Source organism: Pelophylax lessonae (assembly GCF_965119305.1).
Source record: "Pelophylax lessonae genome assembly, chromosome: 12".
Lineage (NCBI taxonomy): Eukaryota > Metazoa > Chordata > Amphibia > Anura > Ranidae > Pelophylax > Pelophylax lessonae.
Genome location: NC_138779.1, coordinates 211989303 through 212006211, shown reverse-complemented (window position 1 = coordinate 212006211; position 16909 = coordinate 211989303). Strand labels below are relative to the sequence as shown.

At 39.6% G+C, this 16909-nt stretch overlaps 1 protein-coding gene across 1 annotated transcript in view; it reads left to right on the top strand.

Annotated features, from left to right (window-relative positions):
* The window catches only part of LOC309568351 (uncharacterized protein), a gene marked incomplete at its 5' end in the record, with an annotated part of 44331 nt that overhangs the window by 7520 nt on the left and 19902 nt on the right, over nt 1-16909 (top strand). Inside the window, 18 exons of the mRNA XM_082274014.1 lie at nt 37-161; nt 370-651; nt 774-899; nt 2785-2944; nt 5069-5173; nt 6249-6373; nt 6578-6859; nt 6970-7095; nt 8808-8967; nt 9414-9545; nt 11472-11596; nt 11800-12081; nt 12192-12317; nt 13403-13562; nt 14110-14223; nt 15148-15272; nt 15481-15762; nt 15873-15998. Of these exons, the coding sequence (XP_082130140.1) occupies nt 37-161; nt 370-651; nt 774-899; nt 2785-2944; nt 5069-5173; nt 6249-6373; nt 6578-6859; nt 6970-7095; nt 8808-8967; nt 9414-9545; nt 11472-11596; nt 11800-12081; nt 12192-12317; nt 13403-13562; nt 14110-14223; nt 15148-15272; nt 15481-15762; nt 15873-15998 (2963 nt within the window). The remainder of the gene's footprint in view (nt 1-36; nt 162-369; nt 652-773; nt 900-2784; nt 2945-5068; nt 5174-6248; nt 6374-6577; nt 6860-6969; nt 7096-8807; nt 8968-9413; nt 9546-11471; nt 11597-11799; nt 12082-12191; nt 12318-13402; nt 13563-14109; nt 14224-15147; nt 15273-15480; nt 15763-15872; nt 15999-16909) is intronic.

Here is a 16909-nt window from a genome sequence, read left to right as displayed (position 1 = left end):
GATGGGGAAGTAAGTTATGATTGTTCTTTTGGTCAGATCTGCTCTACCCATATGGATCTACAATTGACATTATCAATCCTAAGGTAGATGATGGAGGGTCTTCAAAAATATTTCTTTCCAGAAACATCCCACTATTTGGGAGAAATTACTCTTACCTCTATGTAAGTATACAATTTATTCAAAATCTCTTTCTTTAAAATATTAATTCCTGAAACAACCATCAGTTTAAAATTAGGCTTCACCCTTAGAAATGTTGTTCTCAGGTTATACATCCATTTCCTAATTTAGATACATAGGTTAGATTCCTCACAAATTCTACATTGGTACAACTGGCTAAAACTATTTTCCTCTCAATTTTCTCCTTCACAGGTGAATAATAATGGTCTGCTATCATTTGCATCATCAATCAGCCAATACATACCACAAGCTCTTCCTGTTGCTTTAGGAAACCCGTTCCTGGCCATCTTCTGGGCTGATGTAAATAATGCATTAGCGGGTGATATATATTACCGTGAGACCACCGATCCCTCTCTTCTGTCCCGGGCCACCTCCGATATCAGAACTTATTTCCATGCTGTGAATTTCACAGCTCGGTGGGTGTTTGTAGCCACATGGCACCGAGTTGCGTATTATGAATCTTCAACAAACAAGGTGAGGATATCACCATGATGTTTTTTTTTTGTTTTTTTTTTTGCTGAAACAATGGCTGTTTTCGGACCTTAAAAATCTTTTTCAGAAGTTTAATCTTCAACTATAATTTTATGTTCTTTCAGGTGAACACATTCCAGGCTGTCCTGAGCACAGATGGCAATCAGACCTTCCTTCTGTACAATTATAAAGATATTCAGTGGCCAAGTATGAGTTGGAATGGATTCTCTCGGGATGGACCTTTGGCATTGGTGAGCAGATCACTTTATTCCTGAACTACAAGATTTTTCAAGTTACTGGAGGGTTTTAAGAAAGTATCATTTCGTAATGGTTCTCTTACTCGCTTCTTGAACATATGGTCTGTATGGCTTATACACTTTCCGGAACCCGTATCTTAAATAGGACACAGCTAAGATTATTACCTTCTTGATGACAAACTTTTTGCTCTTTATGGTGGTCACCCTGTTTGAATTTCTTTAATTGTGTTTTTATTATGTTTCTTAGGTTTTTTTTTTCTTTTTGTCTTTTTCTTCTTGGTTATCTCTTTAGCTGACATCAACACAAAGAGTTTGCCATCAATGGAGCCCTCTCTCCCTGAGTGCTACCTTGGGGCAAACGGGCAAGCAGCGGATTCGGACACAGTTGTAGCTCCCATTGGGAGTGTCTGGCTCCGTGGCACGTCCTGATTCGAGCATTGATATGTTACTAATTGTATTCCTGCATTGATATGTTATAATACTAATTATATTCCTGCATTGATATGTTATAATACTAATGGACAGTGGCTGTATTCCATGGTTCCATGGTACTAGTAATGGGGATACTGCCTTTGTTATATTGTTTGTGCTGAGCCTGTATCCCTACACATGCAAATGCATTGTTGTACATGTAGATTTTTTTTATTGTTCCACTTAAAGCGGAGTTCCGGCCACCAAAAAAAAATTTTCAGTGAAAATACCCCCGGGACAGTCAGGGCTAGTGCATTCCATAATGGATAGCCTCTGATCTGTCCCAGTTCGCACTTACCTTTTAGAAGAAATACTTAATTTCTTCTCCAGCGCTGCCATCTCAGGTGTGGGCAGCTGAAGCCAGTGCATCCTCTTCTGCGTCCTCTTTGGTCCCACAATGCACTGTGCCGGCCCCGCCGTCACTTCCGGGGCTGCAGCGTCATCCCTGCACAGCTTCTGGGCATGCCCAGAAGCTGTTTAGCAAGGTATGACGGCGCCTGCACCGGAACTGACGTCGGGGCCGGTGCAGGCGCATTGATTCCTGGGAGCGATGACGTTCAGCTCCCAGGAATCATTGCAAAGCGGAAGTGACAGCGCGGGCCGTGGCCGCCGAGGGAGGAAATGGAAGAAAGGTGAGTATATTTTTCTGCAATTACAAGGTAAGTAAAAAAAAAAAAAAAAATCATAATTATCCATTTTTGTTTCAGGTGACCTAGAAGCAAGCAGATGGCCTAAAGTCGACTATGTCGATTTTGGGGCCGGAACTCCACTTTAAGTACTGTTTGGAATGTCTTGCGTTCCCTTTTTTGAAAATTCAATAAAAACTAATTGAATAGAAAGTATAATTTCATAGGTTAAACACTGCAAAAGAAACACATTTAGAAACTGTGACCACATGAATTTGTTTACAGTATCAGCAGAGAAACTGTTAACAATGGTTGCAAATTGTGATCGACTTCTTTGTTGACAAATTGCTAAAAAAAACTTTATTAGTACAAACAGATGCAAAAAAATGAGACAGGTATCAAGATTAGAAAGTCTTGACACGTTTCAAGCACCAAGTGATTTGACTTAATGACTAAGCTAGCATTTTACGTGTGAAAGCTTCAGTCTAGAAGTGGGTAAAAGGTAAGTACTTTTTCATTTTTTTCTGCACATGGCCTAAATAGCTAAGCCTTGGGGCAGCAGGAGACCATTGCACAGAGCAGGTAAACCTAACATGCCTATTATATTAAAAAAAATGAAGGTTTAGAATCACTTTAGAAAACCTTTATCACCAAAGTGCTTTTCTGGTTAAAACATGGATTTTTTGTAATTCTTCTGTATTAGTAAATAAAGTTTATGCAGCGTACAGTATACAGTGTAATCTACATAGACATCTCTTTATACATGTTCTTGAACTGCATAGGCTGGACTGAACAGCGGCTATGAGACAGGATACTACACACTTCCAAGATCCCTCACAATCTCAGTCGCCAATTTATCATCTACAAGCAATGTCAATGTAACCGGACGTTGGGCATTTAAAGTGGACAAATTACGTCCAGAAGATATCAATGGAAATATAGGTGAGGTTCCCCTGTGTTTAGCCCCATGTTAATAGAACACTGTAAATATTATTTGGCCAGATCTGATGTAACTCATTTCAAGGGAAAGTATGGTATCATTTTGTGCACATATATTTATATAGATAGTTATTAATACAAATTAATAGGATTAATATCATTCAGCTGACTTACAGTGCCTTGCGAAAGCATTCGGCTCCCTTGAACTTTGCGACCTTTTGCCACATTTCAGGCTTCAAACATAAAGATATAAAACTGTAACTTTTTGTGAAGAATCAACAAGTGGGACACAATCAAGAAGTGGAAGTGGAATGAAATTTATTGAATATTTCAAACTTTGTTAACAAATAAAAAACTGAAAAATGCAAAATTATTCAGCCCCTTTACTTTCAGTGCAGCAAACTCTCTCCAGAAGTTCAGTGAGGATCTCTGAATGATCCAATGTTGACCTAAATGACTAATGATGATAAATAGAATCCACCTGTGTGTAATCAAGTCTCCGTATAAATGCACCTGCACTGTGATAGTCTCAGAAGTCCGTTTAAAGCGCAGAGAGCATCATGAAGAACAAGGAACACACCAGGCAGGTCCGAGATACTGTTGTGGAGAAGTTTAAAGCCAGATTTGGATACAAAAAGATTTCCCAAGCTTTAAACATCCCAAGGAGCACTGTGCAAGCGATAATATTGAAATGGAAGGAGTATCAGACCACTGCAAATCTACGAAGACCTGGCCGTCCCTCTAAACTTTCAGCTCATACAAGGAGAAGACTGATCAGAGATGCAGCCAAGAGGCCCATGATCACTCTGGATGAACTGCAGAGATCTACAGCTGAGGTGGGAGACTCTGTCCATAGGACAACAATCAGTCGTATACTGCACAAATCTGGCCTTTATGGAAGAGTGGCAAGAAGAAAGCCATTTCTTAAAGATATCCATAAAAAGTGTCATTTAAAGTTTGCCACAAGCCACCTGGGAGACACCAAACATGTGGAAGAAGGTGCTCTGGTCAGATGAAACCAAAATCGAACTTTTTGGCAACAATAAAAAATGTTATGTTTGACGTAAAAGCAACACAGCTCATCACCCTGAACACACCATCCCCACTGTCAAACATGGTGGTGGCAGCATCATGGTTTGGGCCTGCTTTTCTTCAGCAGGGACAGGGAAGATGGTTAAAATTGATGGGAAGATGGATGGAGCCAAATACAGGACCATTCTGGAAGAAAACCTGATGGAGTCTGCAAAAGACCTGAGACTGGGACGGAGATTTGTCTTCCAACAAGACAATGATCCAAAACATAAAGCAAAATCTACAATGGAATGGTTCACAAATAAACACATTCAGGGGTTAGAATGGCCAAGTCAAAGTCCAGACCTGAATCCAATTGAGAATCTGTGGAAAGAACTGAAAACTGCTGTTCACAAACGCTCTCCATCCAACCTCACTGAGCTTGAGCTGTTTTGCAAGGAGGAATGGGCAAAAATTTCAGTCTCTCGATGTGCAAAACTGATAGAGACATACCCCAAGAGACTTACAGCTGTAATCGCAGCAAAAGGTGGCGCTACAAAGTATCAACTTAAGGGGGCTGAATAATTTTGCACGCCCAATTTTTCAGTTTTTTATTTCTTAAAAAAGTTTGAAATATCCAATAAATTTCGTTCCACTTCATGATTGTGTCCCACTTGTTGTTGATTCTTCACAAAAAATTACAGTTTTATATCTTTATGTTTGAAGCCTGAAATGTGGCAAAAGGTCGCAAAGTTCAAGGGGGCCGAATAATTTCGCAAGGCACTGTATTTATATAGATAGTTATTAATACAAATGAATAGGATTAATATCAATCAGCTGATTTACTTTACAAAAGAATGTGCTGTATATTTTCTTCAAGAGTAAACTAAGACACACAGCCATTGCTAGCGGAAAAATCAAAATAATTACAGACGTGTTACAAAACACATTCTAAGGAAACTCAGCTATTAATAAAAAAGTCTATCAGCTAAATATTCTCAGAGAACATGTCGTGTGTCCTTTTTCATAATTGCCCATTTTACCAAACCAGAATGGGGAAGGTGGGTTGGAAGGTTGTTGTGTGTAAAAATATTTAGGTATGTTTTTTCTTCCTAGATAATTCTACAGAAACTTCTATGCACACTCCATTGACAACTACGCCTGGACCCATCACCACAACTATTACCTCTCCATTGACAACTAATATTTCTCCTTTCACAGGTAAAAACAATTAATGAGCAACTATTCAAAGTATTATAAACTAGACATTAGGAATCCTAAAATCTTACTAAAACATGATCTATGATGAATCCTCCTCTTCAGCTGCTCCAACAGATTCATTGTAACAGTCTTGCCCTATGCGAGAAGCCTAAGCTAGAGTACCATATTTGCACATTTACGCATGAGGGCTTCTGAGATCTTACTGATACATGGTTTGCAATGAATCCTACACTTCAGCTACTCCAGCAGATTCATTGTAACAGTCTTCACCTATGCGAGAAGCCTAAGCTAGAGTACCATGTTTGCACATTTACGCATGAGGCTTCTGAGATCTTCTTACTGATACACGGTTTGCAATGAATCCTACACTTCAGCTACTCCAACAGATTCATTGTAACAGTCTTCACCTATGCGAGAAGCCTAATGGCCCGTACACACGATCCGAAAATCGGACGAAAAATAACGCTTGTGAAAAGATCGGACGATAATCTGATCGTTAGTACACAGCTTACGAGAGGCGATCGCGACAGTTCGCCCGATATTATCCTCTCGTGCAAGCATAAAAATTTTGATCGTATTATAACACATCGTACGATAATCGTATTATCAGTATGTTGTTCATCCGAAAAAAATGGTGAGCAGTAGACAGCGCATGAGCAGTAGACATCATTTCCCCTCACACGCTACAACATGGTTACGCATACCGGAAGCTTTTGAATAATCGTCCGAGAAAATTTGTATCGTAAGTAACCTCTCCCATTTGCGAATATAATTGAGAGTTCCTAGCAACCAAACAAAAACGGACGGAACGTCGTCCGATTTTTGGATCGTGTGTACTGGGCATAAGCTAGAGTACCATGTTTGCACATTTACGCATTAGGGCTTCTGAGATCTTCTTACTGATACACGGTTTGCAATGAATCCTACACTTCAGCTACCCCAACAGATTCATTGCAACAGTCTCCACCTATGCGGGAGGCTGGGGCTAGAGTATCATGTTATGTTTCTAGGTTGATGGCTAAATTTGGATATATTCTTGGATGGGGAAGTAAATAATGATTGTTCTTTTGGTCAGATCTGCTCTACCCATATGGACCTCCAATTGACATTATCAATCCAAAGTTAGATGATGGAGGGTCTCCAAAAATATTTCTTTCCAGAAACATCCCACTATTTGGGAGAAATTACTCTTACCTCTATGTAAGTATACCATTTATTCAAAAACTCTTTCTTTAAAATAATAAATCCTGTAACAACCATCAGTTTAAAATTAGGCTTCACTCTTAGAAATGTTGTTCTCGGGTCATTCACCCATTTCCTACTTTAGATAGGTAGAATTCCTCACAAATTCTACATTGGTACATCTGGCTAAAACTGTTTTCCTCTCAATCTTCTCCTTCACAGGTGAATAATAATGGTCTGTTATCATTTGCATCATCGATCAGTCAATATACACCACAAGCTCTTCCTGTTGCTTTTGGAAACCCATTCCTGGCTATTTTCTGGGCTGATATAAATAATGCATTAGCGGGTGATATATATTACCGTGAGACCACCGATCCCTCTCTTCTGTCCCGGGCCACCTCCGATATCAGAACTTACTTCCATGCTGTGAATTTCACAGCTCGGTGGGTGTTTGTAGCCACATGGCACAGAGTTGCGTATTATGGATCTTCAACAAACAAGGTGAGGATATCACCATGATGCTTTTTTTTAGCTGAAACAATGGCTGTTTTACAACCTTAAAAATCTTTTTCAGAGGTTTATTCTTCAACTATCATTTTCTTTACATTCAGGTGAACACATTTCAGGCTGTCCTGAGCACCGATGGCAATCAGACCTTCCTTCTGTACAATTATAAAGATATTCAGTGGCCAAGTATGAGTTGGAATGGATTATCCCGGGATGGACCTTTGGCATTGGTGAGCAGCAGATCACTTTATTCCTGAACTACAAGTGTTTTCATTTACTGGAGGGTTTCAAGAAAGTATTATTTTATAGGTTAAGCCCTGCAAAAGAAACACATTTAGAAACTGTGACCACATGGCTTTGTTTACAGCATCAGCAGAGAAACTGTTAACCAAGTTTGCAAATGGTTATCAATTACTTTGTTGACAAACTGCTAAAACAAACTTTATTAGTATAAACAGATGCAAAAATTAGACAGTTTTCTAGATTAGAAAGTCTTAACACGTTTCAAGTACAAAGTGATTAGACCTTATGACTAAGCACTTTACATGTGAAAACTTCAGTCTAGCAGTGGACAATAAGTACTATTTCGGTTTTTTTTTTGCACATAGTCTAAATAGTTAAGCCTTGGGGCAGCGGGAGACTATTGCACAAAGCAGGAAAATATTACATACTTTTTTATGTTTGTAGCACCCTCCTAGGTAGGTGCTACTGAGAGAGTATAGTTTTTGGCTCCGTCTGCCTATCAGAGGAGCAGCAGGCAAATCTATATTGCCCTTTGTCTACCAGAGAGCAGGATCTGTGAGTTAGGTCTGCTCTTGGTGCTCAGTGTGTGATTCATCTGGTCTAGGGAGTGTTTCACACTGGTCCAATAGGGAGGCATATTGGGCAGTGGAAGAAATCTGACCAATGGGTACACAGGCTTTGATACAGCCCCAGTTATTGGCGCAAACTGGCTGTCTTAGTGCATTGTGGGGTGTGGTATAAAAGCCAGGAGCACATGTGCTGTGGGGTCCTCTGTAGCAGTGGCATGTGGTCACAGGCTGTCGGCCTGGGGACAAGAAGAAGGGAGCTGAAACTAGAGGTCCATGAGAGCTGACTGAAGGTGTAGAGACACTGGAGACCCTCGAAAAACAGTATCATGAGTATAGGGGATCGTGACTAGGGGCCTGATCTGAGGGGGCCACCTCGCTATGGGATAGTCAGTGGACGAGTGTCAGCAGGTGTAATGAAAGGGGGTACTAGGTGTGTATCCTGAAGACCATTCATCCTAACAAGTCATCTACATAGAGACTTAATCCTAGATTAATCTAGTGGCAAGGTAAAGTTAGCAGCCTGGCTGCATCTTTAGACAGGAGTCCTCACCTTCTTTGAATAGTTCAAGTTTGAGTATCCCACTCTTCAATTCTCCCATCCCTAATTGAAATAAAACCACAAAAATGACATCCCCTAGACCAGTGGTCATCAACCCTGGCCTACAGGGCCCACTAACAGGCCATGTTTGCAAGATAACTGAAAAACATCCCAGGTGATATCATTTGCTGCTCAGTAATTGCAGTACTCTAGTCTGCATCTCCCCAAGGTAATACTTAAAATCTGGCCTGTTAGTGGGCCCTGAGGACCGGAGTTGAGGACCACTGCCCTAGACTGTTCATTGACTGAGCCAATGAGTAAAGAGTTAAATTGTGCATGCTGCAGTTGCTATAGGTAACCCAGGGGGATCCCAAGGTGAACAATCCAGCAGACCTCAAGGGGGCAGTGCTACATGTTAAACAAAATGAAGGTTTAGATTCACTTCAGGAAACATTTATTACCAAAGTGCTTTTCTGGTTAAAACATGGACTTTTTGTAAATCTTGTGTATCAGTAAACAAAGTTTATACAGCGTACAGTATACAGTGTAATCTGCATAGACATCTCTTTATACATGTTCTTGAACTGCATAGGCTGGACTGAACAGCGGCTATGGGACAGGATACTACACACTCCCAGGATCCCTCACAATCTCAGTTGCCAATTTATTGTCTACAAGCAATGTCAATGTAACCGGACGTTGGGCATTTAAAGTGGACAAATTACGTCCAGAAGATATCAATGGAAATATAGGTGAGGTTCCACTGTGTTGAGGCTCATGTTAAAAAATCACTGTCAGTATTAGCTGGCCAGATCTGATGTAACTCATTTCAAGGGAAAGTATTGTATCATTTTGTGCAGATATATTGATATAGATAGATAATAACACAAATTAATAGGATTAATATCAATAAGCTGATTTTTTTTTTTTACAAAAGAATATGTTGTACATTTTCTACAAGAGTAAAATTAGGACACATAGCCATTGTTAGCTGAAATACCAAAGTAATTACAGGCATGTAAATAAGACTTTGTAAGGAAACTTAGCTAAAAAATAAAAAATTATTTCTGCTAAATCTTCTCAGAGAACATGTCTTGTGTCCTTCTTGATCCTTGCCCATTTTACCAAACCAGAATGGGGTAGGTGGGTTGGAAGGTCGTTGTGTGTAAAAACATTTTGATGTGTTTTTTCTTCCTAGATAATTCTACAGAAAGTTCTACGAACACTCCATTGACAACTGTGCCCGGACCCATCACCACACGCTCCACAACTATTACCTCTACATTGACACGCACCACAACTAATATTTCTCCTTTTGCACAGTCTTCAGGTAAAAACAATTAATTAGCAACGATTCAAAGTATTTTAAACTAGACATTAGACACTCTAAAATCTTCTTACTAATACATGATCTATGATGAATCCTCCTCTTCAGCTGCTCCAACAGATTTATTGTAACAGTCTTGCCCTATGCGAGAAGCCTACCATGTTTGCACATTTATGCATGACAGCTTCTGGGATCTTCTTACTGATACAAGATTTGCAATGAATCTTAACCACTTAAGCCCCGGAAGATTTTACCCCCTTCCTGACCAGGGGGTATTTTGCGATTCGGCACTGCGTGAATTTAACGGACAATTGCGCGGTCATGCGATGCTGTACCTAAACTAATTTGACGCCCTTTTTTTCCCACAAACAGAGCTTTCTTTTGGTGGTATTTGATCACCTGTGCAATTTTTTGATCATGCGCTATAAACAAAAAAAGAGCGTCAATTTTGCAAAAATAACAATATTTTTCACATTTTTTTATATGAAATTCCCCCCCCAAAAAATTTAAAAATTAAAACTTTTTAACATTTTCGGCCAATTTGTTTTATGCTACATATGTTTGGCAAAAAAAATCGTCAAAAGCGTATTTTGATTGGTTTGCACAAAAGTTATCGCGTTTACTAACAAAGGGAAAGATTTTTGTCATTTTTGTTGTTTTTTTTTTAACGCGTAATGGCGGCAATCTGAGATTTTTTTTGCAGGACTGCGACATTGCGGCGGACAGATCGGACCCTTGACTGACATTTTTGACACTTTTGGGGTTACCAGTGAGTGACATTTCTACAGTAATCAGTGCTATACATATGCACTGTTACTGTAAAATTACACTGGCAGTGAAGGGGTTAACTTTATTTGAGAGGGAGGGGCTGTGTGTGTCCCTAGGGGCATGATTCTAACTGTGATTGGCTGTGGCTTGAGGTGTAGGAACAATGATCAACGGTCCTACATAGTAGAACCGTATGATCATTGTTTCTACACCGGGGAGAATGATAGGCGGCTTGTTTACACTAGCCGCCTGCCTTTCTCCCTCTCCCCCGACGATCGCAGAGTGACCGGCGGACATCGGGTCCGCCAGTCACACGCGCGGGGGGATCCGTGACCGAGCGGGAGCGCGCCTCCGGCGGCGCAAGCTCGCTCCCCAGAGCCTCACAGGCTAGCGACGTAGACCTACGTCGCTCTGCCTGTGAGGGGCTGACTGCCGCAGTAAATATACTGTGCGCAGTCGGCAAGTGTTTAAGGCCCGTACACAAGAGTGGAAATTCGGCCGGGAATTTTCGTCCGACGACCAATCTTCCGATTTTCGGCTTGTTAGTATGGTGCTCTCGACAACCGACTTTTCGCCCGAAAAAATCCTGGTGTGCAGGCTATAACATTTTTGCCCTCCGTCAAAACACGTCCGATTTTCGTGCAGTCAGTACAGATTTCGATGGGGAAAAATCTTATGAGCAAGACTAGGCATGCTCAGAGATGAAAGAACACATACAAAGCAATCCAACACATGACATCACTTCTGAAGTAGAATTTTGTCGCGCGGGAAAATTCGTGTGCAGTCTAGAGCACATTCCAACCAACAGACACCACTCTGGACAAAAGACGGATGAGCGGTCGGCGGAAGTTTGTTGCGTGTGTACGAGGCTTAACACTTCAGCTGCTCCAACAGATTCTTTGTAACAGTCTTCACCTATGCGAGAAGCCCAAGCTAGAGTACCATGTTTGCACATTTACGCATTAAGGCTTCTGGGATCTTCTTACTGATACATGGTTTGCAATGAATCCTACAGTTTGGCTACTTCAACAGATTTATTGCAACAGTCTCCACCTATGCGGGAGGCTGGGGCTAGAGTATCATGTTATGTTTCTAGGTTGATGGCTACATTTGGATATATTCTTGGATGGGGAAGTAAATTATGATTGCTCTTTTGGTCAGATCTGCTCTACCCATATGGACCTCCAATTGACATTATCAATCCTAAGGTAGATGATGGAGGGTCTCCAAAAATATTTCTTTCCAGAAACATCCCACTATTTGGGAGAAATTACTCTTACCTCTATGTAAGTATACCATTTATTCAAAATCTCTTTCTTTAAAATAATAAATCCTGTAACAACCATCAGTTTAAAATGAGGCTTTACTCTTAGAAATGTTGTTCTCATTCACCCATTTCCTTCTTTAGATAGATAGGTAGAATTCCTCACAAATTCTACATTGGTACATCTGGCTAAAACTGTTTTCCTCTCAATCTTCTCCTTCACAGGTGAATAATAACGGTCTGTTATCATTTGCATCATCGATCAGTCAATATACACCACAAGCTCTTCCTGTTGCTTTTGGAAACCCGTTCCTGGCCATCTTCTGGGCTGATATAAATAATGCATTAGCGGGTGATATATATTACCGTGAGAGCACCGATCCCTCTCTTCTGTCCCGGGCCACCTCCGATATCAGAACTTACTTCCATGCTGTGAATTTCACAGCTCGGTGGGTGTTTGTAGCCACATGGCACAGAGTTGCGTATTATGGATCTTCAACAAACAAGGTGAGGATATTACCATGATGCTTTTTTTAAGCTGAAACAATGGCTGTTTTCGTACCTTAAAAATATTTTTCAGAGGTTTATTCTTCAACTATCATTTTCTGTACTTTCAGGTGAACACATTTCAGGCTGTCCTGAGCACTGATGGCAATCAGACCTTCCTTCTGTACAATTATAAAGATATTCAGTGGCCAAGTATGAGTTGGAATGGATTATCCCGGGATGGACCTTTGGCATTGGTGAGCAGATCTCTTTATTCCTTAAGTTTTCGACTTTATTCAGGAATTTAAAAGAAGTGTAATTTCATAAGCTAAGCACTGTATGAAACACAGTTGCAAAATGTGATCACATGGCTTTGTTTATCTACTGAACTATTGTTCACTGTAAAATACCGTTCTGTACCATTATGAATATATTCAGTGGCCAAGTTTGAGTTGGAATGGTTACTCCCAGGATGGACCTTTGGTATTAGTGAGCAGATCTCTTTATTTCTGAAGTTTTCAAATTCACTCAGGAATTTAAAAGACGTGTAATTTCATAAGCTAAGCACTGTATGAAACACAGTTGCAAAATTTGAGCACATGGCTCTGTTTATCTACTGAACTATTGTTCACTGTAAAATACCGATCTTTACAATTATAAAGATATTCAGTGGTCAAGTATGAGTTGGAATGGTTACTTTCAGGATGGACTTTTGGCATTGGTGAGGAGATCACTTTATTCCTAAACTATAAGTGTTTCAATTTACTGGAGGGTTTCAAGAAATAATCATTTCAACGGTTAAGCCCTGCAAAAGAAACACATTTAGAAACTGTGATCACATGACTTTGTTTACAGTATAAGCAGAGAAACTGTTAACCAAGTTTGCAAATGGTTATCAATTGCTTTGTTAACAAACTGCTAAAAAAAAACCTTTATTAGTACAAACAGATGCAAAAATTAGACAGGTTTCAAGATTAGAAAGTCTTGACGCGTTTCAAGCACAAAGTGATTAGACCTTATGACTAAGCATTTTATGCGTGAAAACTTCAGTCTAGCAGTGGGCAATAAGTACTATTTCGTTGGCTTTTTTTTTGCACATAATCTAAATAGTTAAGCCTTGGGTCAGTGGGAGACCATTGCACAGAGCAGGTAAATATAACATACTTATTATGTTAAACAAAATGAAGGTTTAGAATCACTTTAGGAAACATTTATCACCAAAGTGGTTTTGTGGTTAAAACATGGACTTTTTGTAATTCTTGTGTATCAGTAAATAAAGTTTATACAGTATACAGTGTAATCGGCATAGACAACTCTTTATACATGTTCTTGAACTGCATAGGCTGGACTGAACAGCGGCTATAATACAGGATACTACACACTTCCAAGATCCCTCACAATATCAGTCGCCAATTTATCGTCTACAAGCAATGTCAATGTAACCGGACGTTGGGCATTTAAAGTGGACAAATTACGTCCAGAAGATATTAATGGAAATATAGGTGTGTTGAGCTCCATGTTAAAAAAAAAATCACTGTCAATATTATCTTGCCAGATCTGATGTAACTCATTTCAAGGGAAAGTATTGTATCATTTTGTGCACATATATCTCAAATCTCAAATCTCAAATCGACTTAATTGTCAATTCTTCCACATTTACAATACATACATACAAAGAATCGAAATTACATTACTCTTAGACCCCCGGTGCATACAGATAATATATTGATTTAGATAGTTAATAATACAAATTAATAGGATTAATATCAATAAACTGATTTACTTTACAGAAGAATGTGTTGTACATTTTCTTCAAGAGTAAAATTAGGACACATAGCCATTGTTAGCTGAAATTCCAAAGTAATTACAGGCATGTTAATAACACGTTGTAAGGAAACTCAGCTAAAAAATAAAACATTATTTCTGCTAAATATTCTCAGAGAACATGTCGTGTGTCCTTCTTGATCCTTGCCTATTTTACCAGAATGGGGTAGGTGAGTTGGAAGGTCGTTGTGTGTAAAAACATTTTGATGTGTTTTTTCTTCCTAGATAATTCTACAGAAAGTTCTACGAACACTCCATTGACAACTGTGCCTGGACCCATCACGACACGCTCCACAACTACTACCTCTCCATTGACAACTAATATTTCTCCTTTCACAGGTAAAAAAAATGAATTAGCAACTATTCAAAGTATTATAGACTAGACATTAGGAACCCTAAAATCTTCTTACTAAAACATGATCTATGATGAATCCTCCTCTTCAGCTGCTCCAACAGATTCATTGTACCAGTCTTGCCCTATGCGAGAAGCCTACCATGTTTGCACATTTATGCATGACACAGCTTCTGGGATCTTCTTACTGATACAAGATTTGCAATGAACCTTAAGGCCCGTACACACGAGTGGAAATTCGGCCAGGAATTTTCGTCCGACGACCGATCTTCCGATTTTTGGCTTGTTAGTATGGTGCTCTCGACAACCGACTCCGACTTTTCAGCCGAAAAAATCCTGGTGTACAGGCTATAAAATTGTTGTCCTCCATCAAAACACGTCCAATTTTCGTGCAGTCAGTACAGATTTCGATGGGGAAAAATGTTATGAGCAAGACTGGGCATGCTCAGAGATGAAAGAACACATACAAAGCAATCCAACACATGACGTCACTTCTGAAGTAGAATTCTGTCGTGCGGGAAAATTTGTGTGCAGTCTAGAGCACATTCCAACCAACAGACACCACTCTGGACAAAAGACGGACGAGCGGTCGGTGGAAATTCGTTGCGTGTGTACGAGGCTTTACACTTCAGCTGCTCCAACAGATTCATTGTAACAGTCTTCACCTATGCGAGAAGCCTAAGCTAGAGTACCATGTTTGCACATTTACGCATGAGGGCTTTTGAGATCTTCTTACTGATACATGGTTTGCAATGAATTCTACACTTCAGCTACTCCAACAGATTCATTGCAACAGTCTCCACCTATGCGGGAGGCTGGGGCTAGAGTATCATGTTATGTTTCTAGGTTGATGGCTAAATTCGGATATATTCTTGGATGGGGAAGTAAATTATGATTGTTCTTTTGGTCAGATCTGCTTTACCCATATGGATCTCCAATTGACATTATCAATCCTAAGGTAGATGATGGAGGGTCTCCAAAAATATTTCTTTCCAGAAACATCCCACTATTTGGAAGGAATTACTCTTACCTCTATGTAAGTATACCATTTATTCAAAATCTCTTTCTTTAAAATATTAATTCCTGAAATGGCCATCAATTTAATATTGGGCTGCACCCTTAGAAATGTTGTTCTCAGGTCATTCACCCATTTCCTACTTTAGATAGATCAGTAGAATTCCTCACAAATTCTACATTGGTACATCTAGCTAAACCTGTTTTCTTCTCAATCTTCTCCTTCACAGGTGAATAATAATGGTCTGTTATCATTTGCATCATCGATCAGTCAATATACACCACAAGCTCTTCCTGTTGCTTTTGGAAACCCGTTCCTGGCTATCTTCTGGGCTGATATAAATAATGCGGTAGCGGGTGATATATATTATCGTGAGAGCACCGATCCCTCTCTTCTGTCCCGGGCCACCTCCGATATCAGAACTTACTTCCATGCCATGAATTTCACAGCTCAGTGGGTGTTTGTAGCCACCTGGCACCGAGTTGCGTATTATGGATCTTCAACAACCAAGGTGAGGATATTACCATGATGCTTTTCTTAAGCTTAAACAATGGCTGTTTTTCGACCTTAAAAATATTTTTCAGAGATTGGGTCTTCAACTAACATTTTATGCACTTTCAGGTGAACACATTTCAGGCTGTCCTGAGCACTGATGGCAATCAGACTTTCCTTCTTTACAATTATAAAGATATTCAGTGGCCAAGTATGAGTTGGAATGGATTATCCCGGGATGGACCTTTGGCATTGGTGAGTACATCCCTTTATTCCTGAACTACATGTTTTTTAATTCACTGGGGGCTTTCAAGGAAATATAATTTCATGAGTTAGGCACTGCAAAGAAACACATGTTAAAACTCTGATCACATGACTTTCTTTATCAGCAGAGAAAGTGTTTACTGTGCTAGGAATGACATTGTGATTATTGGTTTTGTTGCAGAACTTCTAAAGCAAACTTTATTAGTACAAATAGATGCAAAAATTAAACAGGTATCGAGATTAGAATGTCTTGACATGTTTCAAGCTCGAAGTAATTTGAATTTAAGACTAAACCCTTTGTATGTGTGAAACTCATCAAGGCTACTTATCTTAACACCTGTCTACATTACTTCTGATGACACTAAGAATCTTTAGTCTAGTAGTGAGAACAAGGAACTGTTTTTTTTTTTTTCCTTTTTTTTTTTTTTGCACATAGTCAAAATAATTAGGCCTTGAGGCCCGCAGGTGATTCCGGGAAGTTACGGAATGGAAAAACCCCTCCTTTAGAGCAGTAGTAATTGGTTTGCTAAATCACTATGACAGCATTTTTTGGTATATGTCCAAAGCAAAGAAACTTTTCTAAACCTCTGGAGCAACTTAAACGTCATTGCATGCTTAACATTCTATGTCATTGACTCCTGTGCATTTTACCCACTTTCCAACGAAAGGATTTTGCTGTCTTACGTCTGGGCCACTTTTTGCGATTCGGCGCTGTGCGACTTTAACTGATAATTGCGCGGTCGTGCGACGCCATACCCAAACGAAATTTACGTCCTTTTTTTCCCACAAACAGAGCTTTCTTTTGATGGTATTTGATCACCTGTGCGATTTTTACTTTTTGCGCTATAAACAAAAAAAGAGCGTAAATTTTAAAAAAACAACAATATTTTTCACATTTTTTT